This window comes from Lampris incognitus, chromosome 4 (assembly GCF_029633865.1).
Source record: "Lampris incognitus isolate fLamInc1 chromosome 4, fLamInc1.hap2, whole genome shotgun sequence".
In the NCBI taxonomy this organism is placed as follows: domain Eukaryota; kingdom Metazoa; phylum Chordata; class Actinopteri; order Lampriformes; family Lampridae; genus Lampris; species Lampris incognitus.
The window spans coordinates 5,858,304-5,880,803 of record NC_079214.1 but is presented as its reverse complement, the minus strand read 5'-3'; the positions used below and the strand labels follow the sequence as shown (position 1 = coordinate 5,880,803).

The 22,500-nt window shown below is 47.2% G+C and overlaps 1 protein-coding gene across 1 annotated transcript in view; it reads left to right on the top strand.

Moving 5' to 3' along the window:
* The window catches only part of mindy2 (MINDY lysine 48 deubiquitinase 2), a 62,777-nt gene that overhangs the window by 15,757 nt on the left and 24,520 nt on the right, over positions 1-22,500 (top strand). Inside the window, exons 4-5 of the mRNA XM_056278770.1 lie at positions 17,428-17,586; positions 21,208-21,310. Of these exons, the coding sequence (XP_056134745.1) occupies positions 17,428-17,586; positions 21,208-21,310 (262 nt within the window). The remainder of the gene's footprint in view (positions 1-17,427; positions 17,587-21,207; positions 21,311-22,500) is intronic.

Below are 22,500 nucleotides of genomic sequence, written 5' to 3'. Positions count from 1 at the left end.
GGCCACTTCAGGCAGTGATGCGGCACTGGTGGCCTTCTTCTGGTCCTGACAAAATGGGTGTGACCCTGAAGTGGCCCTCATGTATAACAGCAAATATGGCCCAGATATGCCAAATCACATGTGGGCCTTCTTTGGCAAAGCTGCGGCGCTCCGGGCAGCATGTGATCTGGATGTGACCCTGAAGTGGCCCCGTGTGGTAAATGGTGAATTCTTCTTCTTTCAGCTTGTTCCCCGTCTCTCAGGGGTTTCTATTGGTTCCCTGTGAGGGCACAGCACCAGTGGCGGTCGTTGTTAACCCAGGCTTTGACCGATCTGGTAGTGAGCCTGCACCGGTCAATCTATGGTCTACCCAGTCCGCGTAAGGATTTGGTCAGATTTTACATCGGATGCCCTTCCTGACACAACCACGAACCCTGCGGATGGGGGCAGAGGTAAAGCGCTGGGTGCCGAAGAGTAAACATGGCCCAAATATCACAAAACAAATATGGCCACCTTTGGCAAATATGCGGCGGCACATTGCTATGGCTTGGCTCTGGCCAGATCTGGCAAACAGGAGCGGACCACCCAAGCGCCATCGCGCCACGCGGTATGTGGGCCGGCTCCGGGCCACGGCAATTGTGCTATCTGGGTCAGCACACCAGTCAGTGATTTCAGTCTGAATTTCCACAGGAGACTGACCACATGCCGCCTTGTCGTAGCGCGGCCTGCTCGGTGCTGCTTCTTAGTTTAACCCGAGCTGAGCTACGTCTTCATGTATGAGGCTGTAGCATCCACCAGTGGCTCGCTGAAAGGAAAAGAGCGCTCAGTGTTTGTGGCGCATAGTAATTTTGATGGTTTAATCCTGGATACTGGCACAGAGGCTTAAGCCCTTTGGCATATGCGTGTTCAAGTGTGTGTGTGTGTGTGTGTGTGTGTGTGTGTGTGTGTGTGTGTGTGTGTGTGTGTGTGGGCCGTGTGATGGCCCGGCGGCCTGTCCAGGGTGTCCCCCCCCCCCCGCCTGCTGCCCAATGACTGCTGGGATAGGCTGCAGCGTCCCCGCAACCCTGAGAGCAGGATAAGCGGTTTGGATGGATGGATGGATGGATGGATGGATGGATGGATGGATGGATGGATGGATGGATGGATGGATGGGTGGATGGATGGGTGGGTGGATGGATGGATGGGTGGATGGATGGATGGATGGATGGATGGATGGATGGATGGATGGATGGATGGATGGGTGGGTGGATGGATGGATGGATGGATGGATGGATGGATGGATGGATGGATGGGTGGATGGATGGGTGGATGGGTGGGTGGATGGATGGATGGATGGATGGATGGATGGGTGGATGGATGGATGGATGGATGGATGGGTGGATGGATGGATGGATGGATGGATGGATGGATGGATGGATGGGTGGATGGATGGATGGATGGATGGCTGAGCTGTGTTTTCTTATCGTGTTTTATGAATGAAAGATGAAAGTCGGTCAGCAGAGCAGCCGTTCGCCCTCCTTCATTTAACATGAGGAAAACCCCGGCGGTCTAACACGTTCCATGTCCTTTAATAAGGGCGTTGAAAGGATGACAGCCTGACCTCGGTCATTTCATGTCCGACTTGGTGAGTTTCGTGCGAGGGTCCGTCTCGGAGGCTGTGCAGCCACAGACTGACGGGCAAAACGTTTTTATTGGGTAGATTTTTTTAGCTCGAGTGCTGCATGTTGATCATTTAATGGCAGGAAAAACACTGTTGTTGTTGTTTTGTTTCCCCCCTTCTTCTCCCCAGTTGTGTCTAGCCAACGACCCCGCTCTTTTTGAGCCGCCCGGTCGCTGCTCCACCCCCTCTCTGCCGATTCGGGGGGCGCCCGACCGACCAGAGGAGGCGCTAGTGCAGCGACCGGGACAAACCAGCATCCGACTTCCCACCCGCAGACACGGCCGATTGTGTCTGTAGGGACGCCCGACCAAGCCGGCGGTAACACGGGGATTGGACCAGGCGATCCCGTGTCGGTAGGCAAACGAATAGACCGCTACGCCACCCGGACGCCTAACGCTGGTTGTTCTGTCGGTGTGTGCAGCTATTTCCCTTCTGTGCGTCTCCTGGATCTCCACCTTGATGTGGTGGAGAAGCTTGCTTGTACCAATGATCCCAAGATCTACGCCGCCTGGCGCTCGGCTCCTGGTGGGGTCACCCAAGGTAGACGGGCCAAGGGGGAGGTTCCGGATGAAGCACGATCCGACAAAGACCTCGACGGCGGAACTGGCGGAAGATGTCTCCAGGTCACAACGGCGGTGAAGGTGGATGAAGGCTGCAACAGAGGGCGGCCCCCAATCATCTTGGTCCTCCACGCCGCTGGACTCTGGCCAACCCCCTGCCAAGGACCGCGTGGTGGCTGCAGGCGCATCAGCCACCCCACGTAAAAAGCTGTCACGCGCAGGCGTCCTCCCGCGAGGATCAACCCATAAACATCCAGGGCGAAAGCCCCGCGGCCATCAGGAAGAGGTGGTGGGGGCGGGACAGGGAAGTCTGGCAGCCCCTAGCCACAACCTGGCACACAGGGCAGCGGTTGAGGACCCACAAGGACCTAGAAGGAGGACTCATCCTTGACCCTGAGCGACCGCCGATAATGATGTGGCCGCTCCCGGTTGGCAAAAAAAGGGCTGGTTTGTCAAGAAGTTTGGACACTGGCGAAGGGGGGGATAGATACGCCTGGCAAGCTCTGGACTCTACCGAGGGAACTCCTCTGATTTTGTTTTGTTTCGGCTTTACTCACAGTGAACGCCGCTCAGAAGCGTTCTGGCTCAGGCCAGGCGAAATAATCCGGTGGTATTGTTTATTGTCCTTCAGTGATTGTATGAGAATATTGTTATATACACTATACTGTTGTCTAAATTAATGAGAATGCAAAGTTTCCTACAAAATGAGGTGGGAAATATCCATCCATTATCCAAGCCGCTTATCTGAGGTCGGGTTGCGGGGATGCTGGAGCCCAACCCAGCAGTCGTTGGGCGGCAGGCGGGGAGACGCCCTGGACAGGCCGCCAGTCCATCACAGGGCCAACACATTCACACCTAGGGACACTTTAGTACGGCCGAGCCACCTGACCTCCATGTCTTTGGACTGGGGGAGGAAACCGGAGCCCCCGCAGGAAATCCACCCAGACACGGGGATGAGAACATGCAAACTCCACACAGAGGACGACCCGGGACGACCCCCAAGGTTGGACAACCCCGGGGTTCGAACCCAGGACCTTCTTGCTGTGAGGCGACCCCGCTAACCACTGCGCCACCATGCCGCCCGAGGTGGGAAATATTTGAAGGAGTATTATTTGAAAACTATTGTTGGTTTGATATTATACTTTACATTACCAAACAGTTCAATGTGATGAACCTCAGCTGGATTTTTATACATGGTATTTTCATATATAAGCAGATATCTTTATGTAGATAGATAGATAGATAGATAGATAGATAGATAGATAGATAGATAGATAGATAGATAGATAGATAGATAGATAGATAGATATATGTACTATAGATATATAGATATATAGATGTAACATTTTCACTAGAATGTTTTCCATATAAGTTCGTTAACTCGACAGAACTACTCTCCCATGACAGCAGTCTTTGTGTTTCTATAGCCCTAAATCCCAGTTCTGCTCTCCGGGCCTGGCACCATGGGGGGGGGGGGGGGGCTAGAGGAGCTTTGCCCCTCTCGGCTGTATTTTCTTCCCCCCAGCTTGAGTTTGATGTACCCTGTACAAAAATAGCAAAAATATTGGCTGAGATACAAGTGTCTGATCCATCTCGGAAATAACAACGCAGTGTTTCAGAACCATGGACAACACTGTCGGTTGTGCGTTGTCGCGACACTGCTGGATCTGAACTTCACAGCGCGCTGTACGCGGCAATTTGACTAGAAAAAGAAAAAAAAAAGCCAACACTGCACTGACGCCAAAGCTAGCTCGCTCGCTGAGCAGTAACTTCGCCAACGCGTTGCGTAACTCGTTTGCTTGCCGGATTGAGATCTCCCGATTTAGAGAGGAAAGACGGACCACACAGAACAGGTTGGATCGCTTCTCCGGGCCTCTGGCGGCAGGGCCCCCTGCGATGACGGCGTCGAAGCCGGGGTTAACGTTTGGAGCGTCCACGGCGACTCGCGAGAGAAGCCTCTTTCAACGTGGAAAAAACGTGTGTCGGGCGAGCACAGATGGAGCACAGATGGAGACAGAAGGAAACCACGGCTGACTCAGCCGGCGTCGGAGAGGGGCCTTACGAGCAGACGCCATGTGGAGCGGAACGAGAGCCTGCAGAGGAGGCCGGCTGCAGCTCTTCTGAGGCGGGGTCAGAAAAGGCAGCCGGGTCGGGCTTTTCGTTGTGCTGGAGCTCCTCGGACGCGTGAGCGGCGAGCGTAGACATTACTCCATCACTGGCTTTGCTGCCAAGAAGGGGACGCGTGACGTTAACGTTGTCTCGGGTGGTAGAATAGGTGCTTCGCGTGACATCGATGAGGGTGGCCACACTGTACGATACCTCTCGTGTTATCGGCAACCGAAAAGCAGTTTTGCCCCCTCAGTCGTTCCTCGTGCCCCCTTGCCTAGTTAATCCTGCCACCGGGCCTGCTACTCCCCGAGGGTGGTGCATGTGCACCGTTAAAAACGGGCAGAGAAAGTAAATGACGGCAGACCGCACCTTCTGTCCGGACCGCCTCTATTCAGACGAGGAAACCTACCGAAAAAAAGTGGTGTATAGATTGATACAGATTCAGAAATACATATACATAAATGTGTGTGTGTGGGGGGGGGGGCTATAGGGTGTCTCCCTGCCTGCCGCCCAATGGCTGCTGGGATAGGCTCCAGCATCCCCACAACCCTGAGTAAGAATAAGCAGCTTGGATAATGGATGAATGAATGAATGAATATATATCTATATCTATATATCTATATCTATATATCTATATCTATATATCTATATCTATATATCTATATATCTATATCTATATATCTATATATCTATATATATAATCCAGTGAGTCAAGTCAATTCTTTATGAGACAGTACAAGCCTGTTTCATGCCATAAGCAATCATCAGCTGTCAGCTGATTGACATGATTGACAGCTGATGATTGTTGATTGCATGAAACAGGCTTGTACTGTCTCATAAAGAACTGACTTAACTCACTGTATAAGAAAGGTGAATCGGTTCATCTGGACACAACGTTTATTGACAGAAATGTTTCATCGTCATCTAAGGGACCTCTTCAGTCTCAGCTGACTGCAGGTACCCCCACCCTTATAAACAACACAGCTGCATAACGACCCAAACCAATGATCAGTTTCGTATGCAAATATGGTGTGACCATTAACTAGAATTTCAATAGCCACGTGTACTGTTCACAGAGGATTTGGGAATGTTTGCAATCACAGCATGGTAAGATGGTGACAGATGTACTCTTAGACTCCCCGTTGAAACCAGCATTCCTCCCTATCAAGGATGTGCACATCCTCATCCTTGAAAGAGTGGCCCCTGGTCTGTAGATGGTGTGGCCTGTGTCGATGGTGTAGACTGTGTAGATGGTGTAGCCTGTGTAGATGGTGTAAGACTGTGGAGATGGTGTAGCCTGTGTAGATGGTGTAGACTGTGGAGTTCTGGTCTGACGTGTTGGCTCTCCTGTGTTGTGTCCTCCTCTTGGCCAGCGTCTGTTTGCTTTCCCCAATGAAGAAGTCACGACAACTGACCTTTCGCAAAGTACCGCCCCAGAACGGTGCTGGTCCAATCCTACCTTAGCAACGGTCCGTCAAGCTTTCAAACACACAGCAACATGCTGAAACGGTGTGCCTATGGGCTCTGCAGATCGGATGCTAGATATGTGAAAAGTTTGGAGGGGGTGTCATTTTCTTTCCCTTCCCCAAACCCAGAACGCAAGAAGCGCAATGTGGGCAGTAGATTTGGCAGTATAGCAGACCCCATGGCCCGCTTAATCCATCCAGAATCAACACAAACACCTGTCTGCTCCAAGCTAAGCTTGCTACTAGCTAGTATTGCTAGCTAATACAGCTAACGTATTATTACTGCTACTTTTACCCACACAATGCGCTGATTTCTTCCTTCATGTTTTGGTGCTTTCCGGCTACTTCCTGGATAGTTCTGAAATGCTTGACGGGCATAGCAACAGTAACTAAGGGGGGCGGGACTTTGCGAAAGGTCAATCCTCCTGGCACTTAACAGCTACACTATATTGCTCTGTTTGTGCCGGGGGACCTGATCCTTGAGGTGGACCAACTTCTGGTGCAGTGTGTTTTGGGTTTGAAAGTGACTGGGACGCGGTGTTTGGAAAATACACATCTCGGCTGTTCCGCCACTCCCACCACATACAGAATCACCACTGGTTTACACTTAGACAGCTGGTGTCCTTCTCCTCTCTTCGATTGGCTGGTGCACTGTTTGGGGTCTTCCTGGATTTGACAAACGCCCAGTTAGGATAACCACACTTAACCAGGGCCTGTTTAATGTGGGATTTCTCCCCTTTCCCCGGCCGCTGTGTCGGTGGGGACGTGGTCAGCTCGGTGGTCCAGCGTCCTGATGACTCCTAGTTTGTTCTCCAGTGGATGATGAGAGTCAAACCTGAAGTACTGATCAGTATGTGTTGGTTTATGGTAAACATCAATAATCACATGTCCCCCATCACCAACTGCGATTTCACAGTGTAAAACCCTTCTCCAAAAAACCCGCTAACATCCACCTTGTTACATTGACCAAAGGCGGACATTAGCAGGTTTCTTGGCCAGTGGGGAAAGGGTATAAGAAGGCTACCCTGTCATGTTCCACATCCTCCCTCGAGGTGAACTCGATGTGGTGTCCACAGAGGTAATGTGGTCGGTGAAATGTGCTACGTCCTGAGATTTAATTTTAACCCAGGTGCCGTCCACAAATCTGAACCAGTGGCTAGGTGGTGTCCCTGGATAGGACACCAGAGCCTCTTTTCCACTTCCTCCACAAACAAGTTGGCCACTACAGGTGAGACTGGGGAACCCATAGCGCCCCTATAGTACTGCCCCCTGTCTTTGAAGTACGTGGACTGAAGGCACAGCTTCAGGAGCAGACACATTTGGTCAGGGTTAAGGGTGGTGCTGTTGCTAAGGGTGGGGTCGTTTTGTAATTTCATACGGACCACCTGCAGTACTTTATTCCCTGTACTCCCAGTCTGACCAGTGTCTGCCATCTCCGTGGACTGCACATCTCATTCTTCTTCTCTGCATACAGTACTACATACTGATGAAGAATGAATCACTGAGGTCCTCACCGAGGTCCTCACTGTTACTTGTGTCATTAACTGTGTGTACCTTGTGTCCTTTTTAACCTTTTGTCCCGTAAGCAGGACACTTTTTTGGTTTATGCTCATCACCACATCGCCTGCAGCGTGTCGTTGTCCTTGTGTTTGAATTTGGTAGAGCGCGTTCCCCTTACTGAAATGGCATCCAATACTACTGCTACTACTACTACTACTACTACTACTACTACTACTACTACTACTGCTGCCGCAGCTGCTGCTGCTACTACTACTACTACTACTACTACTGCTGCTACTACTACTACTACTACTACTGCTACTACTACTACTGCTGCTACTACTGCTGCTGCTGCTACTACTACTACTACTACTACTGCTGCTGCTGCTGCTACTACTGCTACTACTACTACTGCTACTACTACTACTACTGTTACTACTACTACTACTGCTACTACTACTGCTACTGTTACTACTACTACTACTGCTACTACTACTGCTACTACTACTACTACTGCTACTACTACTGCTACTGTTACTACTACTACTACTGCTACTACTACTGCTACTACTACTACTACTGCTACTACTACTACTACTGCTACTGTTACTACTACTACTACTGCTACTACTACTGCTACTACTACTGCTACTACTACTACTGCTGCTACTGCTACTACTACTACTGCTACTACTACTATTGCTACTACTACTGCTACTACTTCTACTACTACTGCTGCTACTACTGCTACTACTACTACTACTGCTACTACTACTACTGCTACTACTACTACTACTACTACTGCTACTGCTACACCTACTACTACTACTACTACTGCTACTACTTCTACTGCTACTACTTCTACTACTACTGCTGCTACTACTGCTACTACTACTACTACTGCTACTACTACTACTACTGCTACTACTGCTACTACTACTACTACTACTACTGCTACTGCTACACCTACTACTACTACTACTACTACTACTACTACTACTGCTATTATTACTACTACTACTACTACTACTACTTTCAGCTGCTCCCGCTAGGGGGCGCCACAGCGGATCATCCGTTTCCGTCTCTTCCTGTCCTCTGCGTCTTCCTCCGTCACACCAGCCACCTGCATGTCCTCCCTCACCACCTCCATAAACCTCCTCTTTGGCCTTCCTCTTCTCCTCTTCCCTGGCAGCTCCATATTCAGCATCCTTCTCCCAGTATACCCAGCATCTCTCCTCCACACATGTCCACACCACCTCAATCTTGTCTCTCTTGCTTTGTCTCCAAACCGTCCAACCTGAGCTGTCCCTCTGATATACTCGTTCCTAATCCTGTCCTTCTTCATCACTCCCAGTGAAAATCTTATCATCTTCACCTCTGCCACCTCCACCTCCACCTCCTGTCTTTTCATCAGTGCCACTGTCTCCAAACCATACAACATGGCGCCCACTGTCTCGCCCGGTTTACAGGCCGCTCCTTGTGTGTTTTAGTCCAATGACTTTACACGCTGCCTCGCTGTCTCACTAGCCCGGCGTGTCTTCTCTGCCGTTGCCAACGTGAGTTCCGTTTCCCTCGATAGCTTATCGCTCGTCCTTTTGTCATTAATTCCAAAGACTATTTGGTCATGAATCATAGAGTCTCCGAGGTCATTAAAATTGCATGATTGTGCTTTTAGCTTGAGGTCTGTGAGGAAACTATCAAATGACTCCCCCCGGTGCTGCAATACGCCAGCGAAATGCGTATCAGTCATAGCTTTCTTTTTTTCCCCTGACAGGCAATGCTCATCGAATGTTTTTAAGACCTCTTCAAACCCGAGCAAGCACAAAAGCATTGAAGACTTCAAGCGCTTCTGGACTGGCAGTGGTGTCCTTTCATCTGCTCGTCTTTCCACTCTGACAGCTGCTAAATAAAGCTGAAACCGCTGCTTGAAAGTCCTCCAGGGGGCGTCCACATTACCCGTGAATTTCAGCAGCCCTGGTGCTTTTATTGCAGCCATCCATCCCTTATCCGACCCGCTCATCCTGCTCTCAGGGTGGCGGGGATGCTGGAGCCTATCCCAGCAGTCACTGGGCGGCAGGCGGGGAGACACCCTGGACAGGCCGCCGGGCCATCACACACACATTCACACCTTGGGACAATGTAGTACGGCCGATTCACCTGGCCTACATGTCTTTGGGCTGTGGGGGGAAACCGGAGCCCCCGGAGGAAACCCATGCAGCCACAGGGAGAACATGCAAACTCCACTCAGAGGACGACCCAGGACGACCCCCAAGGTTGGACTACCCCGGGGCTCGAACCCAGGACCTTCTTAATGTGAGGTGACCGCGCTAACCACTGTGCCACCGTGTCACCCGCTTTTATAGCATCCATTTCCTATTCTGACTCTGTCACTTCTGGTGCTTGACAAAGAAGACCCCCCCTTCTGGTACCGTGTCACCGCTCTTTACATGCTTGTAAGCACACAAGCTGGTGGAGCCTGCAGTTATCCTAGAGCCTCCCTCCTTTTCTGTCTGTCCTCCAGGGATCAGAAATCAGAAGCACTTTATTTGTCATTTCATTTCATGTACTTGCGCACACAAAATGAAATGAAACATGGTTTCCCCAGCCCACAGCAGTGCAACACAAAGACAAAAACACACACCCAAAAACTACAAGAAGTACAACAACACACATATCCAGACTAACACATATATCTAAACGAAACAACAACAAAAAATCACTGTCCAGGAGAACGAACACCAGCCAGGATGACTGTCGGAACTGCCGGTCTGCATGGGCCAGCAGTTAGCTTAGCCTGCCCTGCTTCCACGTCCTGTCAGACCACCCTCGGGGTTTCCTCTTTGGGCACAGCTCCGGTCATGCAACAGACCAGCTCCCTCAGCCGATCCAACGCCAGCTCTCCCAGCCAGGCACCTTCAATACACCTTTCCGCACTCCACATGACGACACTAAAAACACAGTCAAGGCTAGGCGAGGCCGCCGCCAGACCACCCTCGGTGTTATAGAAACTGCTGGTCTGCATTGGCTAGCAGTTAGCTTAGCCTGCCCCGCTTCTGCGTCCTTTCAGACCACCCTCGGTGTTATAGAAACTGCTGGCCTCCATGGGCTAGCAGTTAGCTTAGCCTGCCCTGCTTCCACTTCCTGTCAGACTGCCCTCGGTGTTAGCTCTTCAGGCACAGCTCCAGGCAGGGCCGTGGTCCCTGGGCCCACAGGGCACAGCAGACCAAGTTCTCCCCGCCGGTCCAGCACCAGCTCTCCCAGCCATCAAACAAAGACAAACTTAGACACAGACATGGACAAAGACACTGCAAGGACGGTACAGGGTGAGGGCACCGCTAACGTGAATTCACGCCGCCATCTTCCCGCACCAGAAGCAGAATCCGAAGGAGTTGCCCATTAATAAGTTTAACCGACAGAGGGACGAATTAATGTTTACAACAGCTGTGCTTACAAAGGGACCCTGTACCTCCTTCCAGAGCTCGTTAGCACATAGTAAATAAAGGCTAATAAAAATAGGTCCCAAAACAGGCGGACATGGCTGACACGTATTTGCAGAGGCAACATGTAGGGATTTATTTGTTTGTTTGTTTGTTTTTGAGATTCGTTGCACATCTCATCAGCTAATGTGATTCTCTGATGATAACATAATTTATGAATCCATACTTTATACTTTAATCTATGAGTCCATACTTTATACTTTAATGTGTGAGTCCATACTTTATACTTTAATCTGTGAGTCCATACTTTATACTTTAATCTGTGAGTCCATACTTTATACTTTAATCTATGAGTCCATACTTTATACTTTAATCTGTGAGTCCATACTTTATACTTTAATCTGTGAGTCCATACTTTATACTTTAATCTACGTGAGTCCATACTTTATACTTTAATCTACATATGAGTCCATACTTTATACTTTAATCTATGAGTCCATACTTTATACTTTAATCTGTGAGTCCATACTTTATACTTTAATCTGTGACTCCATACTTTATACTTTAATCTGTGAGTCCATACTTTATACTTTAATCTACGTGAGTCCATACTTTATACTTTAATCTACGTATGAGTCCATACTTTATACTTTAATCTATGAGTCCATACTTTATACTTTAATCTGTGAGTCCATACTTTATACTTTAATCTGTGACTCCATACTTTATACTTTAATCTGTGAGTCCATACTTTATACTTTAATCTACGTGAGTCCATACTTTATACTTTAATCTACGTATGAGTCCATACTTTATACTTTAATCTGTGACTCCATACTTTATACTTTAATCTACGTATGAGTCCATACTTTATACTTTAATCTATGAGTCCATACTTAATACTTTAATCTATGAGTCCATACTTTATACTTTAATCTACGTATGAGTCCATACTTTATACTTTAATCTATGAGTCCATACGTAATACTTTAATCTGTGAGTCCATACTTAATACTTTAATCTATGAGTCCATACTTTATACTTTAATCTGTGAGTCCATACTTTATGCTTTAATCTGTGAGTCCATACTTTATACTTTAATCTGTGAGTCCATACTTTATACTTTAATCTACGTATGAGTCCATACTTTATAATTTAATCTGTGAGTCCATACTTTATGCTTTAATCTGTGAGTCCATACTTTATACTTTAATCTGTGAGTCCATACTTTATACTTTAATCTACGTATGAGTCCATACTTTATAATTTAATCTACGAGTCCATACTTTATACTTTAATCTATGAGTCCATACTTTATACTTTAATCTACGTATGAGTCCATACTTTATAATTTAATCTATGAGTCCATACTTTATACTTTAATCTATGAGTCCATACTTTATACTTTAATCTATGAGTCCATACTTTATACTTTAATCTGTGAGTCCATACTTTATACTTTAATCTATGAGTCAATACTTTATACTTTAATCTGTGAGTCCATACTTTATACTTTAATCTATGAGTCCATACTTTATACTTTAATCTATGAGTCCATACTTTATACTTTAATCTGTGAGTCCATACTTTATACTTTAATCTGTGAGTCCATACTTTATACTTTAATCTGTGAGTCCATACTTTATACTTTAATCTGTGAGTCCATACTTTATACTTTAATCTACGTATGAGTCCATACTTTATAATTTAATCTACGAGTCCATACTTTATACTTTAATCTATGAGTCCATACTTTATACTTTAATCTACGTATGAGTCCATACTTTATAATTTAATCTATGAGTCCATACTTTATACTTTAATCTATGAGTCCATACTTTATACTTTAATCTATGAGTCCATACTTTATACTTTAATCTGTGAGTCCATACTTTATACTTTAATCTATGAGTCAATACTTTATACTTTAATCTGTGAGTCCATACTTTATACTTTAATCTATGAGTCCATACTTTATACTTTAATCTATGAGTCCATACTTTATACTTTAATCTGTGAGTCCATACTTTATACTTTAATCTGTGAGTCCATACTTTATACTTTAATCTGTGAGTCCATACTTTATACTTTAATCTGTGAGTCCATACTTTATACTTTAATCTGTGAGTCCATACTTTATACTTTAATCTATGAGTCCATACTTTATACTTTAATCTGTGAGTCCATACTTTATACTTTAATCTGTGAGTCCATACTTTATACTTTAATCTATGAGTCCATACTTTATACTTTAATTTGTGAGTCCATACTTTATACTTTAATCTACGTATGAGTCCATACTTTATACTTTAATCTGTGAGTCCATACTTTATACTTTAATCTGTGAGTCCATACTTTATACTTTAATCTATGTATGAGTTCATACTTTATACTTTAATCTATGTATGAGTTCATACTTTATACTTTAATCTATGAGTCCATACTTTATACTTTAATCTATGAGTCCATACTTTATACTTTAATCTGTGAGTCCATACTTTATACTTTAATCTATGAGTCCATACTTTATACTTTAATCTGTGAGTCCATACTTTATACTTTAACACAGTCCTTTGCTTGCTGGAACACTTTTGGTAGTTTTCTGACATAAACTCAGAATAAATGGATTTGGATCTGATGTATGAGCGTGCACGGCCCATCCTGACATCGACAAAGTCCGGGTAGCGTAGCGGTCTATTCCGTTGCATACCAACACGGGGATCGCCGGTTCGAATCCCCATGTTACCACCGGCTTGGTCGGGCGTCCCTACAGACACAGTTGGCCGTGTCTGTGGGCGGGAAGCCGGATGTGGGTATGTGTCCTGTTCGCTGCACTAGCGCCCCCTCTTGTTGATCGGGGCGCCTGTTTGGGGGGTAGGGGGAACTGGGGGGAACAGCGTGATCCTCCCACGCGCTACGTCCCCCTGGTGAAACTCCTCACTGCCAGGTGAAAAGAAGTGCTTGGCGACTCCACATGTATGGGAGGAGGCATGTTGGTCTGCAGCCCTCCGCGGATCGGCAGAGGGGGTGGAGCAGCGACCGGGACGGCTCGGAAGAGTGGGGTAATTGGCCAAGTACAGTTGGGGAGAAAAAGGGGGGAAAATATGGGGGGGGGGTATCGTAATTTCTATTTGCAATATTTACACGGTGATATTTGAAAAATAGTAATATGTACTGACCTGGAATCAGAACATCGTCGCATCATCACTCTGGGACGTATCTGATCGACTTTGGACAAATCAACCCTGAAGAATGACAGTGCAGCATCACCGTCCACCCTGCACTGGCATCAAACACTGGGCAAAGCAATCCCACACCCACACCCACACCCACACCCACACACCCACACCCACGCCCACACACACACACACACACACACAGAACTCTGGGCGATGTGCTCATCAGCAGATCGTCTGTCGTTATCCGACTGAAGCTTTCTACCACAGAAGTAAAGAGCTTTGGTCTGTTACATGAGACCTGCACCCCCCCCCACCCCCACCCCCCATCGGCGCCGTCCTCAGGAATCCTAATACACACTGTCCCGGTTCAGAAAAGGGATTTTCACCCCAGCAAGTTTCCCGGCCCAAGAGCATCGCTGCTCACGCCATGTGTCGACGCCGTGTCTTTCTCTCCCAGGTGGAAGGAGAGCGTGGTGAGGTGAGGCATTCTGGGTAATAATACATTACAATGAGGGCGGCGGGGCTCAGCTGGAAGGGAGCACCTGGCTCTCCTTGTTAAGTGGGGCTGGGAGTTTGGAGCCAGCTGGAGAACGTCCCTCTGAGGCCAGATGGAAAGGCCCAATTAGACTCCCGCTATAGAACCTCAGGTGTGTGTGTGTGTGTGTGTGTGTGTGTGTGTGTGTGTGTGTGGGATGGAAAATCCCACTGAGAGCTGTGGGAGTGTTTAAACTGAAAGTGGGATTGCTGCTTGCTTAAAGAGTAACTAAACCCCGGACCATTTTCTGAGTTTCCTTACATCTACGGGTTGAACCCGAGTAAAGGTTAAAACGTGGCCGCAGCTGTGTTTACCCTGCTGTGCGAACACCACACAGTACCAAGACCAGCCTGCTGTTTTTAACCCTTATGGTGCTTAACCTGTAGATGTCAGCAAACTCACCGCGGGGTTGTACTGTCACGGTTACCAGAGATGTAACCCTGTTTTCCGGCGGGGAGCCAGAGTAAGGTCTTTGCGTTGTGTTGGGTGATGTGGGCCAGGGCCGGGAAGACACAGGGAACAGGACCCCAGGTGAGGGTTGAGGCAGAGTAAGGTCTTTGCGTTGTGTTGGGTGGTGTGGGCCAGGGCCGGGAAGACACAGGGAACAGGACCCCAGGTGAGGGTTGAGCCAGAGTAAGGTCTTTGCGTTGTGTTGGGTGATGTGGGCCAGGGCCGGGAAGACACAGGGAACAGGACCCCAGGTGAGGGTTGAGCCAGAGTAAGGTCTTTGCGTTGTGTTGGGTGATGTGGGCCAGGGCCGGGAAGACACAGGGAACAGGACCCCAGGTGAGGGTTGAGCCAGAGTAAGGTCTTTGCGTTGTGTTGGGTGATGTGGGCCAGGGCCGGGAAGACACAGGGAACAGGACCCCAGGTGAGGGTTGAGGCAGAGTAGGTTGCTCTCATTTATGTTCTTACAAACACAGAACAAACTGAGGTGGGAGTACATCAAGGATCGGCTCTGAGCCCTTTCTTGTTTGCGACGGTGACGGACGGGTTGGCGGACGAGATCAGGCAGGAGTCTCTGTGGACGGTGATGTTCGCAGGTGACATTGTGATCTGTAGTGAGAGTGGGGAGCAGGTGGAGGAGAGCCTGGAGAGGTGGAGGTATGCACTGGAGAGAAGAGGGATGAAAGTCAGTAGGAGCAAGACGGAATACCTATGTGTGAATGAGAAGGAGGACAGTGGGATGGTCAGGATGCAAGGAGTGGAGGTGATGAAGGCGGAGGAGTTTAAATACTTGGGGTTAACTGTCCAAAATAACGGGGAGTGCAGGAGAAAGGTGAAGAAGAGGGTGCAGGCAGGGTGGAGTGGGTGGAGAAGAGTGTCAGGAGTGATGTGTGACAGAAGGGTATCAGCAAGAGTTAAAGGGAAGGTTTACAAGATGGTAGTGAGACCAGCTATGTTGTATGGTTTGGAGACAGTGGCACTGATGAAAAGACAGGAGGTGGAGGTGGAGGTGGCAGAGATGAAGATGATAAGATTGTCACTGGGAGTGATGAAGAAGGACAGGATTAGGAAGGAGTATATTAGAGGGACAGCTCAGGTGGGACGGTTTGGAGACAAAGCAAGAGAGACAAGATTGAGATGGTGTGGACATGTGTGGAGGAGAGATGCTGGGTATATTGGGAGAAGGATGCTGAATATGGAGCTGCCAGGGAAGAGGAGAAGAGGAAGGCCAAAGAGGAGGTTTATGGAGGTGGTGAGGGAGGACATGCAGGTGGCTGGTGTGACAGTAGCTACATAAGCTCTACCTGTCTTGCATACCGCACTGATTGTAATCACCTTGGGACTACTCAGTGGGTTGGGCTTTACAAATAAACTTGACCATCTATATATCTGTCTCTCTCTACATCCATCTAGTCTATCCATCTAGTCTATCTATCTATCTTATCTATCTACCTATCTATCTATCTATCTATCTATCTATCTATCTATCTATCTATCTATCTATCTATCTATCTATTCTGTTTGTATCTATCTATCTATTCTGTTTGTTTCTATCTATCTATCTGTCTATCTATCTATCTATCTATCTATCTATCTATCTATCTATCTATCTATCTATCTTATCTATCTATTCTGTGTTTCTATCTATCTATCTATCTATCTGTCTTATCTATTCTGTTTGTTTCTATCTATCTATCGTATCTATCTATTCTGTTTGTTTCTATCTATCTATCGTATCTATCTATTCTGTTTGTTTCTATCTATCTATCTATCTATCTATCTTATCTATCTATTCTGTTTGTTTCTATCTATCTATCTATTCTGTTTGTTTCTATCTATCTATCGTATCTATCTATTCTGTTTGTTTCTATCTATCTATTCTGTTTGTTTCTATCTATCTATCTATCTATCTATCTATCTATTCTGTTTGTTTCTATCTATCTATCTATCGTATCTATCTATTCTGTGTTTCTATCTATCTGTCTATTTATTCTGTTTGTTTCTATCTATCTGTCTATTTATTCTGTTTGTATCTATCTATCTGTCTATCTATCTATCTATCTATCTATTCTGTTTGTTTCTATCTATCTATTTATTCTGTTTGTTTCTATCTATCTATCTATCTATCTATCTATCTATTTATTCTGTTTGTTTCTATCTATCTATCTATCTATCAATAATTTCTCAATGCCATTGTTGATCTAAATATTCTGGATACTGGGCAACACTTTTCTCCCTGTGAGGGGGAATATATATATATATATATATATATATATAGAGAGAGAGAGAGAGAGAGAGAGAGAGAGAGAGAGAGAGAGAGAGAGAGAGAGAGAGATAGATATAGATATAGATAGATAGATAGATAGATAGATAGAGATAGATAGATAGATGAGTGTGTGTGTGTATACATGTCAGTAAATGATCACTATGGGAGACCAGCGCTTGTTTGTGTCTCCATGTGATCCCAGAGCAGATCGGGGCTCCTCGGTCACCACACAAAGCTTTTTGACAGATTTTAACAGACAGGTGACCTCGTTGTCCTCCGTGTCCTGCAGAACATGAGCGACGCCATGGCAGTGCTGCACAAGCTCCAGACCGGCCTGGACGTCAACGTCAAGTTCACGGGCGTGCGCGTGTTCGAGTACACGCCGGAGTGCATCGTCTTTGACCTGCTGGACATCCCGCTCTACCACGGCTGGCTGGTCGACCCCCAGGTGAGACGGAGCCGCCTCCGCCCACGCCCACCTCACCGTCCGTCCCTCCACCCTGACCGACGGGCCCGAGCAATACTGACAGAAACGATCAGATATCAGGATGTGTTCCACTGCGTAGCTCCATATCTATAATGTGAGCATATTTAGCGGATGAGCGTTGGTGCTTCCAGAAGCTATTGACACATCAGTAAATACTGATAAGTGATCAATAGTAATGAGGACATGATGACGAGCAGGTAGACACGTCCATCGTTCATGTCACTAAAACAGTGGGAGAAGTTCAGACACGGTCTCACGTTACTGCAATGCAGCCTTTAAGACCAGGGAACGACAATATTTAAGTTATATCGCCATATTACCACAACCACAACCCCACAACACACCCGGTCTCACACCACCGTACACACACACACACTACATCCACATGTTGACCATATCGCTATCACTCTCTCTCTCTGAATCTCTTAATCTCTCTCAGATTCAAATTCAAATGGCTTTATTGGCATGACATAATGATGTACATATTGCCAAAGCAAGCGTTTAAACGTTGAAAAAGCTCAACCTTAATTGGAAAACATGACTGAAAACAAACAATACAGCAAAGAAACAGTACAAAACAACACACGGTCATCAGATATAACAGCAACAACGTGTGTCAGGTGACTGTCACTCCCTGTCCCTCACTTTATGGCAGGCAGCAACATAGACTGCTGCTAACTTACACTCCCTGTCCCTCACTTTATGGCAGGCAGCAACATAGACTGCTGCTAACTTTCACTCACTGTGCCTCACTTTATGGCAGGCAGCAACATAGACTGCTGCTAACTTACACTCACTGTCCCTCACTTTATGGCAGGCAGCAACATGGACTGCTGCTAAGTTACACTCACTGTCCCTCACTTTATGGCAGGCAGCAACATGGACTGCTGCTAAGTTACACTCACTGTCCCTCACTTTATGGCAGGCAGCAACATAGACTGCTGCTAACTTACACTCACTGTCCCTCACTTTATGGCAGGCAGCAACATGGACTGCTGCTAAGTTACACTCACTGTCCCTCACTTTATGGCAGGCAGCAACATAGACTGCTGCTAACCTACACTCACTGTTCCTCACTTTATGGCAGGCAGCAACATAGACTGCTGCTAACTTACACTCACTGTCCCTCACTTTATGGCAGGACGCAACATAGACTGCTGCTAACTTACACTCACTGTCCCTCACTTTATGGCAGGACGCAACATAGACTGCTGCTAACTTACACTCACTGTGCCTCACTTTATGGCAGGAAGCAACATAGACTGCTGCTAACTTACACTCACTGCCCCTCACTTTATGGCAGGCAGTAACATAGACTGCTGCTAACTTAGACTCACTGTCCCTCACTTTATGGCAGGCAGCAACATAGACTGCTGCTAACTTTCACTCACTGTGCCTCACTTTATGGCAGGCAGCAACATAGACTGCTGCTAACTTACACTCACTGTCCCTCACTTTATGGCAGGCAGTAACATAGACTGCTGCTAACCTACACTCACTGTTCCTCACTTTATGGCAGGCAGCAACATAGACTGCTGCTAACTTACACTCACTGTCCCTCACTTTATGGCAGGACGCAACATAGACTGCTGCTAACTTACACTCACTGTCCCTCACTTTATGGCAGGACGCAACATAGACTGCTGCTAACTTACACTCACTGTGCCTCACTTTATGGCAGGAAGCAACATAGACTGCTGCTAACTTACACTCACTGTCCCTCACTTTATGGCAGGCAGTAACATAGACTGCTGCTAACTTACACTCACTGTCCCTCACTTTATGGCAGGCAGCAACATAGACTGCTGGCTAACTTACACTCACTGTCCCTCACTTTATTGCAGGCAGCAACATAGACTGCTGCTAACTTTCACTCACTGTCCCTCACTTTATGGCAGGAAGCAACATAGGCTGCTGCTAACTTACACTCACTGTCCCTCACTTTATGGCAGGCAGCAACATAGACTGCTGCTAACTTACACTCCCTGTTCCTCACTTTATGGCAGGCAGCAACATAGACTGCTGCTTACTTACACTCACTGTGCCTCACTTTATGGCAGGCAGCAACACAGACTGCTGCTAACTTGCAGCTCTTTGGGTCTTCCCCTAATAGGACTGCTAGTTTTTCTTCATCTGACAGGTTTAGGAAACTTTTCGTTATTAGTTGGAATAGTTTAAAATGTGCTTCTCTAACATGTTTATATGTGTCACATGTGGTGAGGAAGTGTAGCTCTGTTTCACGCTCACTGAGGGTGCAGTGATGATGATGATGATGATGATGAGGGTGCAGTGACAGCATAGTCTTTGCTCTGCAGGGAGCAGGTCTTCCTGTGTTTCCCCTTTTCAACAGCAAGGCTGTGCTCGCCCAGTCTGCACACAGTCAAGGTTGTTTTCAGTTGCTGACCAGTCACCATGCTCACATCATCTGCTGTGGTGGACTGACCATGTGGAGACAGACAGCACTGTCCATGTGGAGACAGACAGAACTGTCCATGTGGAGACAGACAGCACTGTCCATGTGGAGACAGACAGCACTGTCCATGTGGAGACGGACAGCACTGTCCAAGTGGAGACAGACAAAGACAGCACTGTCCATGTGGAGACAGACAGCACTGCATGTTGCTCTGTGTGTGTGTTTGTGTTACAATGTGTGAGGTAGTTTTGTTTTAGCTGTTGGGTAGTGTGATTGGGTCTGATCGGTGATGTGTTCTGTTCCTGAGGTGTGTTACTAGAGCAGGTTTGGGGTCTCAGCCTCAGGACCAGTTGGGTAAGGGGGTTCCTATCACTATTCAGCTCTGGGCATTGCAGGGCTTGGTGACGATACGAGAGGGGGTCACTTAGTTTTAGATGTGTTCAAATGTTAACTGCTCTCGTTTGCATGTTTGGTGTTAGCGGGTATTGGTCTAATTCTGCCCTGCATGCATTGTTGTAGCTTTCCTCTGGACCTGTGGGAGGATCTTACACAGCTCTGCATGCAGGGTCTCAATGGGGTGTTTATCCCATTGAGTAAAGTCTTGTTTTGTAAGTGGACCCCACTGCCATAGAGTGCAAATGGTTCAACACACTCAATTAATTCTGACCAAATTCGAACTGGTATATTTCTGTTTGTATGTTTTTTTACGGCGTAGAAAGCCCGGCGTGCTTTCCCTCTCGTCTCGTGACCCGCTTCATTAAAATGTCCAGCTGAACTTGGTTTTAATCCTAGACAGGTGTGGTGTGTGCAGTACTCTACATGTTATGTACCAACTGAGAATTTAGGTGGAACATCCTGAGATCTGGATTTTTTTATTTTTATTTTTTGGAATATCGTTATTTTGGTCTGTTTGGGGTTTACTGGCAGGGCCCAGGTCTAACAGTAATGTTCTAGCAGATCCAGGATCTGCTGTGGGGGACAGCAGAACCAGGTCATCTGCAAAGAGTAGCATTTCCCCTCCTGACTGTGGAGACTTACACCGGGGACAGAGGACTTTTCTAGTATAGCAGCCAATTCATTAATGTAGATATTGAATATTATTGATGTCTCTCTCTCTCGCCCTCGCCCTCTCTCTCTCTCGCCCTCGCTCTCTCTCTCTCTCTCTCTAGATGCGGGACATTGTTAAAGCAGTGGGTAACTGCAGCTACAATCAGCTGGTGGAGAAGATAATCTCCTGCAAACAGTCGGACAACAGCGAGTTGGCGGGGGAAGGTGAGTCGGGAAGGGTCGTCTCTCTCGCTCTCTCTCTCGCTCTCTTTCCTTCTACAGTTCATCCTGGTTGCTCATTGTTGCCCTGTGCAATTTGAGGTAACGTGCAAAAGCAAACATGTAGAATGCAAAACATTGCTGTTATAATGTGGTTTCCTGTCCAGACTTCACGTTAATACCCGAAGCTCGCGTCGTGGTGCACACACCCGAGATGATACTTCACAGCAGAACATCGTTTGGCAGATTATTTATGTTGACTGTCACATGTGCAACCTACACATCCATGACATGGACTGTGTTTGCTGGACTGATCACTGCCTAATGACCACAACCAAGTCTTCAGCTGAGTCGAACTACGTATCTTCAAGGAAAGTAGAGCTGGCCGTTCCAGTTTTGGTTTTTGTTTTTTTGTGTGTGTCCTTGTGATACAGAAAAATTGGCCCCTGAAAACATTAAACACAATTGAATTAATGAAACATACCATCTACTCCTGCTTCACGACTACCTCCATCCTGTGTCACTTTTTTTTTGGGGGGGGGGGGTTCCCCCCACTTTTTTCTCCCCAATTGTACTTGGCCAATTACCCCACTCTTCTGAGCCGTCCCGGTCGCTGCTCCACCCCATCTTCCGATCCGGGGAGGGCTGCAGACAGTCACCAGCCGCTTCTTTTCACCTGACAGTGAGGAGTTTCACCGGGGGGACGTAGCGTGTGGGAGGATCACGCTATCCCCCGAGTTCCCCCTCTTCCCCAAACAGGCACCCCAGCTGACCAGAGGAGGCGCTAGTGCAGCGACCAGGACACATACCAACATCCGGCTTCCCACATGCAGACACGGCCAATCGGCTCTGTGCGTAACTGTCGTCCATCGACTTCCGGTTTCTACTGCAGCGGTCATACCAGTTTCCTGTTTGCTGGCGTGTGCTGTTGACAATGGCACATTTTCGCGATGCCTGCAAGATTTACCATGGATAAATGTCAACGACACGCACACAACTGTCCACACGCTCTCACCTGCACCTGCCAGCAAACGGGTGAAAAGTTTCAAGTTACGTCCACAATGCCGTCCGTCCGTCCACTTGGTGTGGCCCCTGGTCTTTGGTCTGCGTGTTGTGCAGCAGCAAATGTGGGTTCATGCATGTGTTTTCGTTGCGCCCGCCAGTCAGCGAGGTGTCAATATCCGTGCATGCTGACC